This window comes from Pelodiscus sinensis, chromosome 3 (genome assembly GCF_049634645.1).
Source record: "Pelodiscus sinensis isolate JC-2024 chromosome 3, ASM4963464v1, whole genome shotgun sequence".
In the NCBI taxonomy this organism is placed as follows: Eukaryota; Metazoa; Chordata; order Testudines; family Trionychidae; genus Pelodiscus; species Pelodiscus sinensis.
This window is the reverse complement of record NC_134713.1, coordinates 14012845-14030041: the sequence shown is the minus strand read 5'-3', so window position 1 is coordinate 14030041 and position 17197 is coordinate 14012845. Positions and strand designations below refer to the sequence as shown.

The window sequence follows — 17197 nt, the reverse complement described above, 5'->3', positions numbered from 1 at the left end:
TAGGATCCTAATTATGAGCAGCAAAACATTTACTGCACACCCTCTTCAATGATCATGTGCTGCAGTGATTTTTTTAAAGCAAAATTTTCAAAACAAAATTATACAGAGAAAATAATCTCTCACCTAAATTATTAACGCTAGTAGAAATTAACCAAAACCCTCACTTTTCATCATTAATGCTGTATCTTTGCTTTTTTTGCATTTCACTACATTTAGATATTTAAATCAGAATGGTAAATATAATTCCTGCAGTATGAGAAAGATTCCAGAGATCTGGAAAAAGGTGCTATATTTGCCCTGCTATAAAAAGGAGAATAAGGACAAACCTAGGAATCATAGACTGGTCAACTTAACTTTGGTACAGAGAAAGATAAGTGTACATCTGCACAGTAGAGTTATTAACATAGTCTGTGTATACACTACAAGCAGTTATTTCAACATAATGCCAAAATAATGTCGAGCTGGCGGACTTCTTACTATGACTCCTGTAACCCTCATTTTACAAGGAGTAAGGGAAGTCGGAGGAAAAGTGCTCTTTCTTGGACTTCCTGCTGTATAGACAGTGCCAAAAGCTGAAATCAGCTATATTGACTTAAGCTACACTTTTAGAATAATAGAATAATAGAATACTGTCAAGTATCAGAGGAGTGGACATGTTAGTCTGGATCTACAATAGTGACCAGGATCTGACGAAGTGGGTATTTGCCCATGAACGCTTATGCTCCAATACATCTGTTAGTCTAATAGAATACTGGAACTGGAAGGGACCTTGAGAGATCATCAAGTCCAGTCCCCTGCTCTCATTGCAGGACCAAGTATGGTCTATATCATCCCTGATAAATGTCTGTCTAACCTGCTCTTAAATATCTCCAGTGATGGAGATCCCACAACCTCCCTAGGCAATTTATTCCAGTGTTTAACCACCCAGACAGGAAGTTTTCTTAATGTCCAACCTAAACCTCCCTTGCTGCAGTTTAAGTCCATTGATGTAGCTAACGTTACGAAGCTTATTTTGGCTTTAGCCCCACTGTATAGACCTAATGGAGCAGAATCAAACAAAAATTTGTAAGCACCTAAAAGATAATAAGGTGGTAAGTTAAGGTAAGTCTACACTAGCCCCCTAGATCGATCTAGGGAGGCTATTGAGAGCGACCGGAATTGCAAACCAAGCCTGGGATTTAAATATCCCACACTTGATTTGCATGTTCCCGTCCGGTCGCCATTTAAGAAATTGACTAGCCCGAAGTAACTGCCCGTGTCTACACGTGGCAGTGAAACGGGATTCTGGAATAAATCCCCTAAATCAAATTAGGTGGTATTCCTCGTGGAATGAGGTTTACCACCTAATTCAATTTAGGGGCTTTATTCCGGAATCCCATTTCACTGCCGCGTGTAGACGCGGGCAGTTACTTCGAGCTAGTCAATTTCTAAAATGGCGACCAGCCGGGAACATGCAAATCAAGCACGGGATATTAAAATACCGGGCTTGATTTGCAATTCTGGTCGCCCTCATTAGCCTCCCTAGATTGATCTAGGGGGCTAGTGTAGATGTACCCTTACAGTCAGTATGAAGAAATCATGTCAAACCAACCTAATATCCTTTTTTGACATGGTAACAAGACTTGTGCATGGGGGAAGGAAGTAGCAGATGTAACATATCTAGACTTTAGTAAGTCTGTTGATGCTGTCTCACATGAACATCTTATAAACATAAAGCAGAAATATAGCCTAGACCAGGGGTCAGCAACCTTTCAGAAGTGGCATGCCAAGATTTAACTTACTCACTTGTATTTATGGAGCTGTGTGCTGGTTGGAAGAGGGCACATGGGCAGGCTGGGTAGAGTGACCATATTTTCTGAACCAGCTGCAGCTAGGGAGAACAGTTTAATTGACATTATTAAACAGATTAAGCACTTTACCTTTCTCATGTTAATTTATCAAACTTCATTTTAAATAAAGTAAAATATTAATTTATGTCTAACACAAAAGGTTTCAATGTTTTCTTATTTATTGCAGTGCAGCGAGACTGGGGCCGCGCATGGCAGAGGCAGTCCCGCGGGGGGAGGGAGGAGACCGTGCAGCATGTGGTGGTAGGGCAGCTGCAGTGCGGGGTCGGGGACTTGAAAAATGCTCTGGAAACCATGTGCCACCAGAAGACACCCTGGCTCCCTGCCGGCAGAGCACCCAGAGTGCCTACATTCTCTGTGGCTACGTCTACACTTCAGGCTTCTTGCGCAAGAATGGCTGTTCTTGCGCAAAAACTTGTGGAGAGTCTACACTGCACGTGCATTCTTGCGCAAGTAAATTTACAGTACAGCATCGGAACAGAGGGCTTCTTGCGCAAGAGTTATTCCTCTCCCCACAAGGAATAAGCCCTCTTGCACAAGAGCTCTTGTGCAAGAAGGCAGTGTGGATGGGTGTACTAGGGTGTCCATGCCCGTCGGGTCCCAGGGGCCTCGGGCCACGTCCCGTGTGGGCTCGGCACCCACAATATCAAGTCTTCCCGCTTTCAAGGAGGGGGGTTCGGGTTGTCGGTCGCGTACTTCGTCGCCGCGCGGCCGGTCCTCTGACCGTGCACTCCCCCCCCCCCCTACTGAGGGGGAGGGAAAGGGGGGCCCGGGCCCGCCCTCACTCACAGGCCCCAGCCCAGGGCCCTAAGGACACGGAACTAGCTGGCTCCGGTCTGGCTGACGGGGCTCCTGCCGCAACTCGTCAGCCCGCCAGCTCATACGAGCTCTGCCCTGGGCTGCTTCCTTTCCCTCCTCAGGTGTCCCTCCTCCCCCCCCCTCCTCGGGGGGCGGTCACCTTGGGTTCATCCGTCAGTCTGGCGGTCGGATATACGCACGCCTACCCCTTCACGCCGGGGCTGGTTCTACAGCATGGGTGGCCGCCGGGTCTGGACTCCGGGGGGGGGGGGGGGGGTTTCGCACCGACCTCCCCTCCTCTGCACACTATCCTCCCCTCCTGCTCGCCACCTCTCGCTCTCCTTCCCCCTCCTCGGCGGAAGGGGTTCCCTCTTTAAACTTCCCTCCGGGTTTCCACCCCCACCTACGTCATCGGGCGGGCGTTACCATCGCCGCCCATGCTGCCCCCGGGTTGGCTGGCTGCCCTGTCAGTCCGGGCGGGGAAACGCCGCCCGCACTACCCCCGCGCCGCCTGCCGCCTTGCTGCCGCTTGTCGGAGGGGCGGCTCGCTTTCCCTGCCCTGGAGCAGCTTGTGTACACGCCGCACACCCCTGGCAGGGCCCCCCCCCTACGCCTAGCAAAGCCTGCTCGGCGGCGCCCCAGGGACGGGCGGGGGTCGCCCCGTCACAATGGGCAACAGGGATTTCTTGCACAAGAGAGCGTCCACACTGCCATGGACGCTCTTGCGCAAAAGCACATTTCTTGTGCAAAAGCCCAGAGCAATGTGGATGTGCTCTTGCGCAAGAATGTTTGCACAAGAACTCTTGCGCAAAACAGTTCTTGTGCGCAAGAAGCCTGCAGTGTAGACGTAGCCTGTGTGCGTTGGGGTAAGAAGGCTGTTGCTGCTGCACCGTGCTAGCGTGAGCCAGTCCCAGCTGGGGGAAAGGAAAAGGCAATGTGTGGAGTTGGGGTGGGGAGGTGAGGGCTAGTGTTTCCTGCATGCTGGGTCCAGCGGGGAGGCTTGCGTGCCAGTGAAAATTGGCTAGTGTGCCTTTTATAGCACACATGCCGTAGGGTCGTCGGCTAGCATGGCACATGTGCCATAGGTTGCTGATCCTAGGTCTAAACAAACCTACTATAGGGTGAGTGCACAATGGGCTGGAAAACTGCAGGGAGTAGGTATTAATTGTTCGAAAGGACATATCGAGTGAGGTCCTGTATGGATCTTTTCTAAGTTCAGCTCTATTCAATACCTTCATAAATGATGTGGGTAACGGCACTGAGAGTATACTTAGTTTGCACTTACCAAGTTGGGAGTACAGGATTAAAATTCAATATGATCTGGACAAACTGGAGAAGTGATCTCATATAAACAGAATGAAATTCAATAAGAATAAATACAAAATATTACCCTTAGGCAGGATAATCAGTTGCTCAAATACAAAATGGAAACGAGCACTGCAGAAAAGGATTTTGGGATTATAGTGGATCACAAACCAAATATGAGTAAAAAAAAAAAGCAAACATTCTGGGATATGTTAGCAGGAATGTTGTAAGCTAGACATAAGAAATAATTTGTCTACTCTACTCAGTACTGATAAGGTCTTAATTGGAGTATTGTGTCCAGTTCTGGGTGCCACATTTGGGAAAGACGTGGACTAATCCAGAGAATCATAGAATACTAGAACTGGAAGGGACCTTAAGAGATCATCAAATCCAGTCCCCTGCCTTCATGGCAGGACCAAGCAGCCTGTTAGATGTCTATCTAACCTGTTCTTAAATATCTCCAGAGATGGAGATTCCACAACCTCCCTAGGCAATTTATTTCAGTGTTTAACCACCCTACAGGATGTTTTTTCTAATGTCCAACCTAAACCTCCTTTGCTGAAGTTTAAGCCCATTGCTTCTTGTCCTATCATCAGAAACCAAGGAGAACATTTTTTCTCCCCTCTCCTTGTGACACCTTTTTAGATACCTGAAAACTACTATCATGTCCCATAAGAACATAAGAACGGCCGTACTGGGTCAGACCAAGGTCCATCTAGCCCAGTAGCCTGTCTGCCGACAGTGGCCAGCACCAGGTGCCCCAGAGAGGGTGGACAGAAGACAATGATCAGCAAATTGTCTCCTGCCATCCTTCTCCAGCCTCTGACAAAGAGAGGCCAAGGACACCACTTCTATCCCCTGGCTAATAGCCTTCTATGGACCTAACCTCCATGAAATTATCTAGCTTCTCTTTAAACTCTGTTATAGTCCTAGCCTTCACAGCCTCCTCTGGCAAGGAGTTCCACAGGTTGACTTCACGCTGTGTGAAGAAGAACTTTCTTTTATTAGTTCTAAACCTGCTACCCATTATTTCATTTGGTGCCCTCTAGTTCTTCTATTATGGGAACTAATAAATAACTTTTCTTTATCTGCCCTCTCCACACCACTCATGATTTTATATACCTCTATCTACTATCTTTTCTATATACTAGAAAAAGTGCAAAGGAGGGCAATGTAAATGATCAGGGGCATGGAACAGCTTCCACATGAGATTGTTCAGATTAGAAAATGGATGAATGAGGAAGATATGATCGAGATCTATAAAATCATGAATTATAAGGAGAAAGTCTTATTTGCCCTCTTCACGTAACGCAATGAAGGGTCATCTTTTGAAATGAATAGGCAATCATTAAAACAAGCAAAAGAAAGCTTTGTTCACCCAGCACACAGTCAATCTGTGGAACTCATTGCCATGGGATACTGTGAAGGCCAAAAGTATAAATGAGTTTAAAAAATTAGGCTATGTCTACACTTGTAAGTTTAAAGCGTATAGCCCCGGCAGTGTGGGTCATGGCACCAGTGCTGGGAGAGAACTCTCCTAGCACTGCAGGCAAACCACCTCCACGAGGGGAGTAGCTAACAGCACTGGGAGTGTGACTTCCAGCACTGGGAGCCTGTTTACACTGGCACTTTACAGCAGGGCCGGCTTTAGGCTGCTCCACCCGATTCCCCTGAATTGGCCCCGTGCCTAAAAGGGCCCCGCGACCTAAAGCAAGAGGGCCCTGTGCCCGAAATCTAGAAGTGTGCTGGTGTGCCGGGCGTGCTGCGGGAGGGGGCATTGGCTCCGAAGGAGCGCGGCGGCTTCTGTGCGCCGCAGGAGGGGTGAGTCGAGTGCAAGGATTTCCCTGCGCCGCGGGAGGGGGAGTTGGCCTCTGGGTTTGGTGGGAAGGTGGGACTCTGCCCTCTAGCTGGTGATTTAAAGGGGCTGTGACATTTTTTGTGGGTTTTTTTTTTTTTTGGTCAACAAAAAATCCTGGCTGCCAGGGCCCCGTTGAAACGGTTTGAATTGGGCCCTGCACTTCCTAAAGCCAGCCCTGCTTTAAGCGCTGTAACTTGCTGTGCTCTGTGGGGGAGGGGATGTCACAACCCTGAGCGAGAAAGTTACAGCACAGTCAAGTGGCAGTGTAGACAAGCCTTTAGATGAGTTTGTGGAGGATAGGTCCACAAATGGGTGTGAGCAAACCTAGGAGCTGATCCCATGCTCCAGGTGTTTCTATACCTCAAACTACCAGAAGCTGGGTATAGAGGAAGAATCACTCGATAATTGTCCTGCTCTGTTCATTCCCTCTGAAGAATCTGGCACTAGCCACTGTGAGAGGATAGGAGACTGAAGTAGGTGAACCATTGGTTTGACCCACTCTGTATGTGACAGTGTCCCTTGTTGAAACCCTGACTCTTGCTGGGTCTGGTTACATTTTTAGAAATGGATCCTGGTTCGCTAAGGGCAAATAAAAATGTGTAGCAATGAATAACCAAAGTATCTGCTTTAAGTAAATGAGAATGTGACTAATAGAGACTGGCATACATCTGTTATTGTTGCCAAGAGAGACAGTAAAGGAATAATTATGAGAACAAGGAGCTTTAAATAGAGTAAAATACATCAGCTGAAATGAATCTGGTAAGTCCACTGCATGATTGAGGCAGATTCCAGTGTTCACAGTTTTAAACCATTTCTAAGAGTGTGAGAAACTCACATGGGGTAAAACACTTCCCCTTTGCTTTGTGGCATCACTAGTCAAAGATGGCACCTGATTTGGGTTTTTCCAGGCCAGAGATTAGGCTGATAAAGAGAGAGCCAATCCTGAGGGGTATATTTACCTCACAACCCTTTAACACCACATGCAACCGAGAGGATGAATTATCTGGTGAGAGCTCAGATTAAGAGCTGTGAAATGAAATGCTGCAGCAGAGAAGTTTGAGGGGATCATAAAACAGGCACTAAAGCAAAAAATAATTCAGCAACAGTGGATCCCCCTTCCAATCCTGGAGCTATAAAATGATGACAGAAGCAGGCAAAAAACCAAACCAGTCACAACTGCTTGCTGGGTTAAATGACTAAGTCCAGAGCACAAAGGAATGGCTAACAAGCTCGTTTTATATGCAGAGCAATTTCACGTTCAGCAATTTCACTGGAACTAAAATAATAAGCTGCATATCCGCAGTACACAGAAACAATTCAGGACAGCCCTGAAAACCAAGGCTTACACAGTTTGCCTGGTGTAAGTGGGGTCTGTTTGAATTACTAGGCATTGTAGCCACTTAAAGTGCTTTAACACTGTGCTATAAGATTTGATTTGTGTTATCTATGGGTTGGATTACAATTTAACTAGCAAAGTTCCTTGGCAATTGACCTCAGTGGGAGCCGAGTTAGGCCTATGTCTAAACACGTCGAAAAGTCTATGTTGTATTTTTAGATTTTCAAATGTGCCCAGTTACACACTACTGCACACATGCATGTGATTTAACAAAACAAATACTAAACAGAACAAGAGAAAAAAATAGAGATTCCCCCAAATGAACACAATACCTTACTCCATCCAAAAGACAAGACTATGCAGCACTTTAAAGACTAACAAGATGGTTCCTGAGGAAGTGGGTCTGGCCCACGAAAGCTCATCACCTAATAAACCATTTTCTTAGTCTTTAAAGTGCTGCATAGTCCTGTCTTTTGTTTCAGCAAGACTAGACTAACACGGCTACATCTCTATTACTCCATCCAAAGTAATGGAATCCACCTGTCCCTTCCACCCATGTAGGTAAGCATGGGGTATAGATCACAGCTAGAGGATTCTCTGCATCTTGGGGTCTTCAAAGTATTTGAAGGCTTCAATATCTGAGATATAGGTGAGAGGATTATTCTAGGAGGGGTGGGTGAGATTTTGTGGCCTGCACTGTGCAGGGGGTCAGACTAGATGATCATAATGGTCCCTTCTGACCTTAAAGTCTATGAGTCTATGAGCTGCTGTGAAAACATACCAACCTTTCATCTCCTATTACAGAAGTGAAGAAAGTAAATTTCCTAATTAGGATCTGAGTAGCTATTCAAGACCTGGGAGCCATGATGAAGTTTGGGCATGGGTTCCACCAGCATAGGTCTGTAATTTGGATTCTGAATATGTTACATGTGCAATGAACAGAATTGTACAGTAGACGTCATCTTGCCATGAAGCTCATTCTGTAGAGCCCACCCTCTAGGGAAAAGATTCACACATTTCCTGATCTTTGGGCTGAAAGACTGTGGAGTCTTCTGAAATGATAAAATCCCATCAGGAGTGTGCATACGTTACAGGTTCTCCCTCACTGCAAATTTGCAATCTGTGGGTACGTCTAGACTATCACGTTTTGTCGACGGAAGTTTTGTCGACAGATACTGTTGACAAAACTTCCGTCAACAAAGAGCGTCCAGACACATTGAGTTCTGTCGACAAAGCAAGCTGCTTTGTCGACAGAACTCCGTAGTCTGGACGCAACGTTACAGGCAATAACACCTTCTGTCGACAGAGTTCTGTCAACAGAAGGTGTTATGCCTCGTAAAATGAGGTTTACCAGCGTCGACAAAACTGCTGAGTTCTGTCGACGTTATGTCGACAGAACTCAGCAGTAGTGTAGACGCTGGTATAGTTTTGTCGACAAAAGTCCACTTTTGTCGACAAAACTAGGTAGTCTAGACATACCCTATGTGTCTGCTGTAGCCCTAAATAAATCAGTAAAAGCCAGCAATGCAGCTCATGATTTTTTAGTTCCATGGGTTCCTTGTACAGTCTCTGGTGTGTTTGTCACACTTCCAATAAACAGCTAATCTCAGAACTGAGGATCAGTTTGGCTGGTTTGAACCTAGACACTTCTTGTCCTTTGCCTGATCTGGATCTCTTCAAGATCTGAATTTCTGGCTTTTACTGATTTAGAATTGTGCTAAGTGGGATAGCTTACATGAGCAACGCCTCTTCTTGCCAAGATCAGCCCTTGTACCTTTCTGAAAAGACATATTGGAAGTACATAAATGCCATTAGATTGATGAAAACTTCTCACCATGTGGAGTTCTCCAGATAAATCCCCAAAGAAGTCCTATTTAATAAATAGAGGATTTTTGTTATATATGGGTCTTCCACTTTAATAGGCTTTTTAATAAGAGTGAACTCCTGTGCAGATTTCACTGACTCAGGGCCAGAAATAACTTGCTTCATATTTCTGCTATAGAGTTTTTGTCATTTGGAAATCAAGCCTAAAGCATTTGAGGACCATTATGTTACTCTCTGCATGCACTACATCATGCAAATCAACTCGAGGCTTTTGAACATTTTGTACAGTGCGGCTCCTGGGACCACGTGCAAAAGAAAAGATCAGAGTTATCACTTCTAACGCTCTGAACATCCCGAAGGAGACTCTATGATTTATGAGTGCTATAGTCCCATCTATTGTCTACCTGTCTTTTAGATGTGTTATTGACTTCTTCACTGTCAGTTAACAAGGGGCTAATGATGCTAGATTACGACATTTTGACAGGTAGCTGAATGGCCTCCTTACCCACCAGCCCTTTGCAGGGTTTGAGGGAGTTGGCCCTGTTTGGAGGGTCAGATGACTCTTGGAAATTTTTTCATTCAATGTGTAATACAGGGGATTGGAACCTGGATGATTTCTCCTGTTGTGTGTGCATTCGGAATGGTTACCTATCAGTTTCCCTTTCAGAGTGTCAGTCAGCCACGGCGCTCCAGCTCATGACCAGGCGCTGCCATGGGAAAAGAAGCTGCAGCGTGTATGCCAGCACCTATGAATTTGGTGATCCTTGTTACCCAGGCGTCCACAAGCACCTCAATGTTATCTACACCTGCGGTAAGCTTCTTCGATGTTCTTTTGGCAGAACATGCTGGTTCAGAGGTGACCTGGACCTGTTGATAGTGGGAGGAAGATACACCAGGGCAGAGTGAGGGCAGCAGTGTCAGCAAACGTGACTGAGTATGCCCAGTGCATGTGAACATGCTTAATTCAAGCCAAGGTGTTATATCTGCGGGGTGTGGGGGCACATGGCCCTTACATGCCCTTTCCATTCATTGCCTTTGTGCTGGTTCATGAACTAAGGGGTTGACCTATTATGCCAGTGCATGGAAGCCTGTCACTCTGGCTTCCAGTAAACAGCTAACATGTTTCCTCACTAAGCTGATTGTGCAGTGGATGGCAACTCTGACTGAGAATGTAGACGAGGAGCATGGCAGCCTCCGTGGACGGTTGAACGCTGTGTTTTCCTGTCAGCGGATTGATGTAAAATGCAGAATTTATGTGAGGATGCACCTGTTCTGAGTGGAGACAGTGACATATTGTTGTCTTTGCTTGAAAAAAGATTTTGGTCTCGGGTAGGGTCTCTGTCTGGTTCTCAGTTTCTATCATCCTAAAAAAAAACATTGCTCCATTAGCACCCATGTAATTAATGCAAAACCCCACCCAAACACCATTCAGAAAATCTAGGGGTATTTGCTATCCAAAGTAATGTGATTAGCTGTCACTGTTACATGTACTGTGTATGGCTGTGTGTGTCATGGCATTATGTATGCATTGTGGTTCTACTTAGCCAGGCATTGGGGTTTCATGGTAGAGCAACTGCTGTTCCTCTCATGTTTCTGTGTCTCAAAGCCACATCAGCTCCATGTTTGTTCAGTGATGGAATTTCACTGATTCATAACATTTGGGAATGATTTGTGTGCGTTTGTGTCTGTGTGGAGGTGGGAGGGCAATTTGCTGAGGGAGGTTATTTGTAAGGCTGTTGCTTCCTTTAGCACTAGTGGACGGGGACATGTTTTTGGAACAAGTTGGCAGAACCAGAGTGGATGCTGGCACTGCTCTGTGATTTTTTTCAGTTGGGGTGTGCCCTGTGACTATCTCAGCTGTCTTAGAGACCAGCTGGGGATAGGCTTGTTATGGTGATGGGCTAGTTTCTGACGTGATGTAACAAACAGAGGCCTGAAGTCCAAATACAAACCAAAATGAACCCAGGAGATTCACTTCCATCTGGAAATCTCTTCCTGATGCCCATGCCACATGGTCAGTGATCCTAACCATTCATTTAAAATACTCATCACCAACCACTTGATGTTTCCTTCCCTTCCTATTTTCATGTTTGTGGATTTATTTGCTTTCTGCATTACTTTATTACTTATTTTTACTGTTCTATGTTTGTGCATTATTAATTTAATTGAGTGGACATCCCACAGAAACTGTATAAGCTTGAGTGCAAGCCTTTTTCTCTTCTTTCCAGTATAAGTAAATATTGTATTAGTATTTGCAAGGAGAGCATGGCTGTTTCCAGTTGACTCATAGATTGTTTTAGCACCTTAAAGCTGAGCTATGTGTGAATAATATGCATTTTGGTGTGTTTACTAGCTTGAGTTGTTAGGAAGATAATATACATGTAGTCCCAGGGTAGTGTTAATTTTTTTATTTGATATTAACTAAATATCATAGGCATTGCTCCTTGTTAATTATCCCTTGTTTTACATTTTTTGTTTTCCATACCTACAAGCTTTTTGTTTGTACTGGTGGTGCATATAAGAAAATTCAATCCACCCAAGGATAGAAAATGTTAGAGGGGAAAATGCTTATTACTACAGTGTTTGCATTTCACAGTTGTGTTTCAGAAACCTTAGGCTACTACTACACACTGTTTCTGGTGGAAATGTATGGCCAGCATCAGCCAATGTACTGTTATTTTGTAAATGATGCTGAATGATTTTGAGACACAATGCTGCCAATTATCAGCTCTGTGGTGCAGTGCATTGCTTTGTGAATTATACAGTCATAGTGGCAGCAACATCACCTTACTTTTCTCCTTATCAGCTGATTAACTATCAGGTGAACCCGAAGTATAATTGTCGTATACAAGAAAATGGCTGTTATTTTAGACTGATGTACCATGAATTTCTCTCACAGTGCTTCACTTTCAAGACTGAAAATTAAAGTGGGTGATAGTAGGTGTACAGGTTATAGGGCATTTCTCCGTTACATATTTCTATGTAGTCTAATTTAAGGGCCTACGATTCTGAGAGTGCCTACGGCCTACAAAGAGTTTAATCCGGGCCTGTGTATGGCAGAAAAGAATCTGGGAGTTACAGTAGATCACAAACTAAATATGAGTCAACAATGCAATATTATTGCTACAAAAGAGTTAACAACATCCTGGGATGTTGTAAGCAATACATAAGAAGCAATTCTTCCACTTTTCTCAGCACTGAGAAGCCCTGTATATTATGTCTTCCGAGGGAAGATTGAAAAAACTGACTTTGTTTAGTCTGGAGAAGAGAAGATGTAGGAGTCATATGATAACAGTCTTTCATTGTGTAAAAGGTTGTTATAAAGAGGAGGATGATAAACTGTTTCCTTTAATCACTGAGGACAGGACAAGATGTAGTGGGCTTAAATTGCAGCAAGGGTGGTTTAGGTTGGACATTAGGAAAAAAAATCCTAACTTTCAGAGTAATTAAGCACTAGAACAAATTACCTTGTGGAATCTCAATCACTGATTTTTTTTTAAGAACAGGCTAGACAAACACCCATTGGGCATAGTCTAGATAATATTTAGTCCTGCCTTAGGGCAGCGGGCTGGACTAGATGAGCTATCAAGATCCTTTCCCTTCCTACAATTCTGTGATGCTAGGGCCCAAGAGTATACCTGGCATCTATTCTGAATTGCATGTATGACTCAGGAAAAACTTCAGTTTGACATCACAAGGAGTTTTGCCTGAGAAAATACTGGGTGGGGAAGGACTTCAGGATTTGATTTTTAATAATGATGCACATCATGCTGCTGAGCTGTGTCTGATCCTGCAGACTAACTCTGTCAGTCTTCCTGTGCATCCATTGAATGATTTGGGGGCAGATAGAATTCATGTGCCAATAATGCTATGATAAAATCATAGAATACTAGGACTGGAAGGGACCTCAAGAAGTCATCAAGTCCAGTCCCCTGCCCTCATGGCAGGACCAAATACAGTCTAGACCATCCCTGTTAGACATTTATCTTAAATATCTCCAGAGATGGAGATTCCACAACCTCCCTAGGTAATTTATTCCAGTGTTTAACCACCCTACAGGAAGTTTTTCCTAATGTCCAACCTAAACCTCCCTTGCTGCAGTTTAAGCCCATTGCTTGTTGTTCTATCCTCAGAGGCCAGGAAGAACAAGTTTTCTCCCTCCTCCTTGTGACACCCTTTTAGATACCTGAAAACTGCTATCATGTTCCCTCTCAATCTTCTCTTTTCCAAACAACAAGCCCAGTTCTTTCTGTCTTTCTTCATAGATTATGTTCTCTAGATCTTTAATCATTCTTGTTGCTCTTCTCTGGACCTTCTCCAATTTCTCCACATCTTTCTTGAAATGCGGTGACCAGAACTGGACACAGTACTCCAACTGAGGCCTAATCAGTGCAGAACAGACCAAAAGAATGACTTTTCGTGTCTTGCTCACAACACTCCTGTTAATGCACCTCAGAATCATGTTTGCTTGTTTTTGCAACAGCGTCACATTGTTGACTCATATTCAGCTTGTGGTCCATTATAACCCCTAGATCCCTTTCTGCCATATTCCTTCCTAGACAGTCACTTCCCATTCTGTATGTGTGAAACTGATTGTTCCTTCCTAAGTGGAGCACTTTGCATTTGTCCTTATTAAACTTCATCCTGTTTACCTCAGACCATTTCTCCAATTTGTCCAGATTATTTTGAATTATGACCTTATCCTCCAAAGCAGTTGCAACCCCTTCCAGCTTGGTATCATCTGCAAACTTAATAAGCGTACTCTGTATGCCGATATCTAAATAATTGATGACAGTATGGGACAATTGATCTGCTCCAGAGAAGGTCATAGAACTGAGCATCTTGATGTAGTGGTTGGTATGGATGTGCGGGTGGTATCATATTACTGAGACATTTCTTTCTTGATAGACTTCAGTAGCTTTGATGACAGGTCAGCCAGGTTTGGTTGTAGTTCCAAAGCTCAGGGATAGCTGAACGGAGTAGAACATCTCCTGCTTCCAGCAGTTCCTGAAGTTTCTGCCAAAGGATCAACTGCTGGAGTAACCGAAGGCTGACAATCATTGTAGGCTCCAAATAACTGGCATAGTTGGGTTATTTGGCAGATACCTCAGCCTCCTCTTTGCTGATGCAAATATGTTGATAGATAACACTGAAACCAGGAGTATGCTGTTGACCAACCCTCTGCTACCAGAACCGGGGGAGTGAGGTTGGTGTTGTAGGAAGACCCTTGTGGAATTTTTGTGTTCTTTTTTGGGAATTTTATGTTATTTTGTTTTATCCACATGGAGTGGTGGGTGGTGTTGGGGTTGGCTCCTATCACCAGTGGTGCTGCAACCTTGCCTGTGTTGAGCTGGGTCCAGCCCTGGAGGATGAGCTGTAGAGCTGCCACTAGAGGGAGAGTTTTTTTGTTTTATTTAATTTTCTATGTTGGTTATTTCACATTATTTTGTATTTGCAATAAATATGGGTTATACTAATAGGTGTTTCCCTTTTCTGACCTCTTAGACTTGTGATTCTGTGATGATCACACCCATGCCTACAAAATCCTCCCAGCTCCAGTGTTTAGACACTGCTGTCCTCTAAGTTGTCCACAGGAAAAAATGAGTAGTCCTGTAGCACTGTAAATAGTGAGGTTCCCCCTTTTCCCTTCTCTCTGCTCATCTAAGGAAGTGGGCTTTGCCCACAAAAGCTCATGATACTAGATATATATTTTTGTTAGTCTCTAAGGTGCTAAAGGACTACTTGTTATTTTAAAGTTGCAGACTTACATGCCTATCGCTCTGAGACTTGTCACACAAGGTTTTCCACAGAGTTCAAATGGAGTAGATATTCAAAACAGGTGTGATTTTGGGAAATGTGTTTTAGCTTTCCAGCAGGATGTCTGTGGGAGGAGGGTTGCAGAACATATACTCTGATTTGCAGATGCAGCTGGAACTACGTCACTGAGGATATGTCTACACAGCAGGGCTAAAGTCAGAATAAGCTACGCAAATTCAGCTACATCACTCTTCCTTTGACTCCCTTACTCCTTGTAAAATGATGGTTATAGGAATCAAAGTAAGAAGTCTGCCAGGTTGACATTATTTCAGAATAAAGGCTTGTAGGGTAGACACGCTCTTTGTTATTTCAAAATAATGCTGTTGTGTAGACATACCCTGAATGAACGGGATCTCTTTCAAGCATCTTGGGTGCAGAGTGATTACTGAACAGCATCAGAGGTCCCTTTACTTTTTTAAAGACCACATGTCCATGTCTGGGTACCACATTTCAAGAAAGATGTGGAGAAATTGGAGAAGGTCCAGATAAAAGCAACGAAAAATGACGGAAGGTCTAGAAGACATGACCTATGAGGGAAGACTAAAAGAACTGGGCTTGCTTAGTTTAGAAAAGAGAAGACTGAGAGGGGAAATGATAGCGGTTTTCAAGTATCTAAAAGGGTGTTAAAAGGAGGAGTAGAAACATTATTCTCCTTGGCCTCTGATGATAGGACAAGAAACAATGAGCTTAAATTGCAGAAAGGGAGGTTTAGGTTGGACATTAGAAAAAAATTCCTCACTGTCAGGGTGGTTAAACACTGGAATAAATTGCCTAGGGATGTTGTAGAATCTCCATCATTGGAGCTATTTAAGAGAAGTTTGGATAGACATCTATCAGGGGTGATCCGGGATGATTTAGATGGTGCTTGATCCTGCTGTGAGGGCAGGGGACTGGACTTAATAATCTCTTGAGGTCTTTTCCAGTTCTAGTATTCTATGATTGTATGGAAGTTCAATCTAGCTACTATACTGACTTCAAACCATTCCCCACTTCCATATTTTATTCTTAAATTTCTCTTAGTCATCTAGAGTTATGTTAATTGAATCCAGTTTCAGATTGTAAGTTAATAATTACAGGTTTCATCTAACTTGCTGTCTAGTTCCAGTTTTTATCCTTGCTTGAGTGGTTTATTGTAATTATTCCAGCAATCAGGAGGGTCCTGTGTTCTCAGGTCAGCATAATAGGATCATTTCTCAGTCCTTCGAGTATCATGTTATATCTTTTGCATTTTGTATGAAACTCTTATAGGCATAACTTAGCTGCATTGGAAAAGTTATCTTGCATGTAGAAGAAGACTGAAACAAGCAAGTAATTGGCAGTCAGATTAGATAGCGATCTCTCATGTACATTAGGATTCCATTAGCTGAGTCAGGGAACAGATGAAAATCCTCCAGCATAAAAACATTCCAAACCTGAAAGCCGGTAAGACTGAAATATTAAAGTTTGGTTCAGTGCCAGGTTCAGATAATGGTGCAGTGTGGAAGGTGGGTTTTCCAAGTGTGCCACTCCCCACTACTGGATTAAAAAAGAAGAAGAGAAAAGAAAGAAACAAAGGCAAATAAATTCAGGTTCAGGAGAAAATGCATGAGTTTGGGACAGCTTCTCAGCATAGCACCTTTTACCAGACCAAGTCACAAAAGATTTAGTGCAGCTCTTAGTTTAAAATATATCTGTGCTGTTAGTCCATGGCAATAATCAAGGAGATGTGCAAACAAAACTAAAAGTTGTATTTCTGCTTTAAAGGAAATTTAAACATTTCATTGATTATGCTTGGAAATGTTGCTCTGTCTTATTCCAAGCAACGTGATGATAATTTATGCTTGAAAGGATTTTTATGCCCTTTCTCTGATGTGTTAGCTGTGGTAGGCTGAGGGGCTTGTGCATATACTCTATTCATGGGTGTGAGGGAAGCACTCTGCAAAGTCTTCTGTTCACTGATGTTCCACAGTATCTTGTTTGGTGTCTACAGGGTTTTTCTTATGGAGGAGGAGATGCTGCTGCTTGTGCTAAACTAGCATTTCACACATGGTAATGCTCTCTGGACCGGGGTTTTTCAGTTATAACATGCACGCACGCATGCACGCACTCACACACTAGTAGCACACAGGTGAGCCTGACTGATTTTCAGCTAGGCATCATTTGACAGTGTTCAGGAAGGCCCAGGGTCATTGGCCAGCATCACAAAACAGTTAAGAGATGTAAGAACAAAGCAGTTCAGCCTCACATGTTTTGTTTCAACATTCAGGCATTTTGACAAAAACACAGGACAATTCTCTATCTAATTTTTTAAAGGTCCCAAAGACAGGCCCGGACCCCTTCAAACACTGCAGAAATTTGGAGCTGTCCCTATCTCCTGGCCTGATCTAAGCAAACAGAATGGACTGGTAATTATATAACAAATGCCACACAGCA

General features: G+C 43.8%; 1 protein-coding gene across 1 annotated transcript in view; it reads left to right on the top strand.

Annotated features, from left to right (window-relative positions):
* The window catches only part of EVA1A (eva-1 homolog A, regulator of programmed cell death), a 290618-nt gene that overhangs the window by 146833 nt on the left and 126588 nt on the right, over positions 1-17197 (top strand). Inside the window, exon 5 of the mRNA XM_075923396.1 lies at positions 9636-9779. Coding sequence (XP_075779511.1) covers positions 9636-9779 — 144 coding nt within the window. The remainder of the gene's footprint in view (positions 1-9635; positions 9780-17197) is intronic.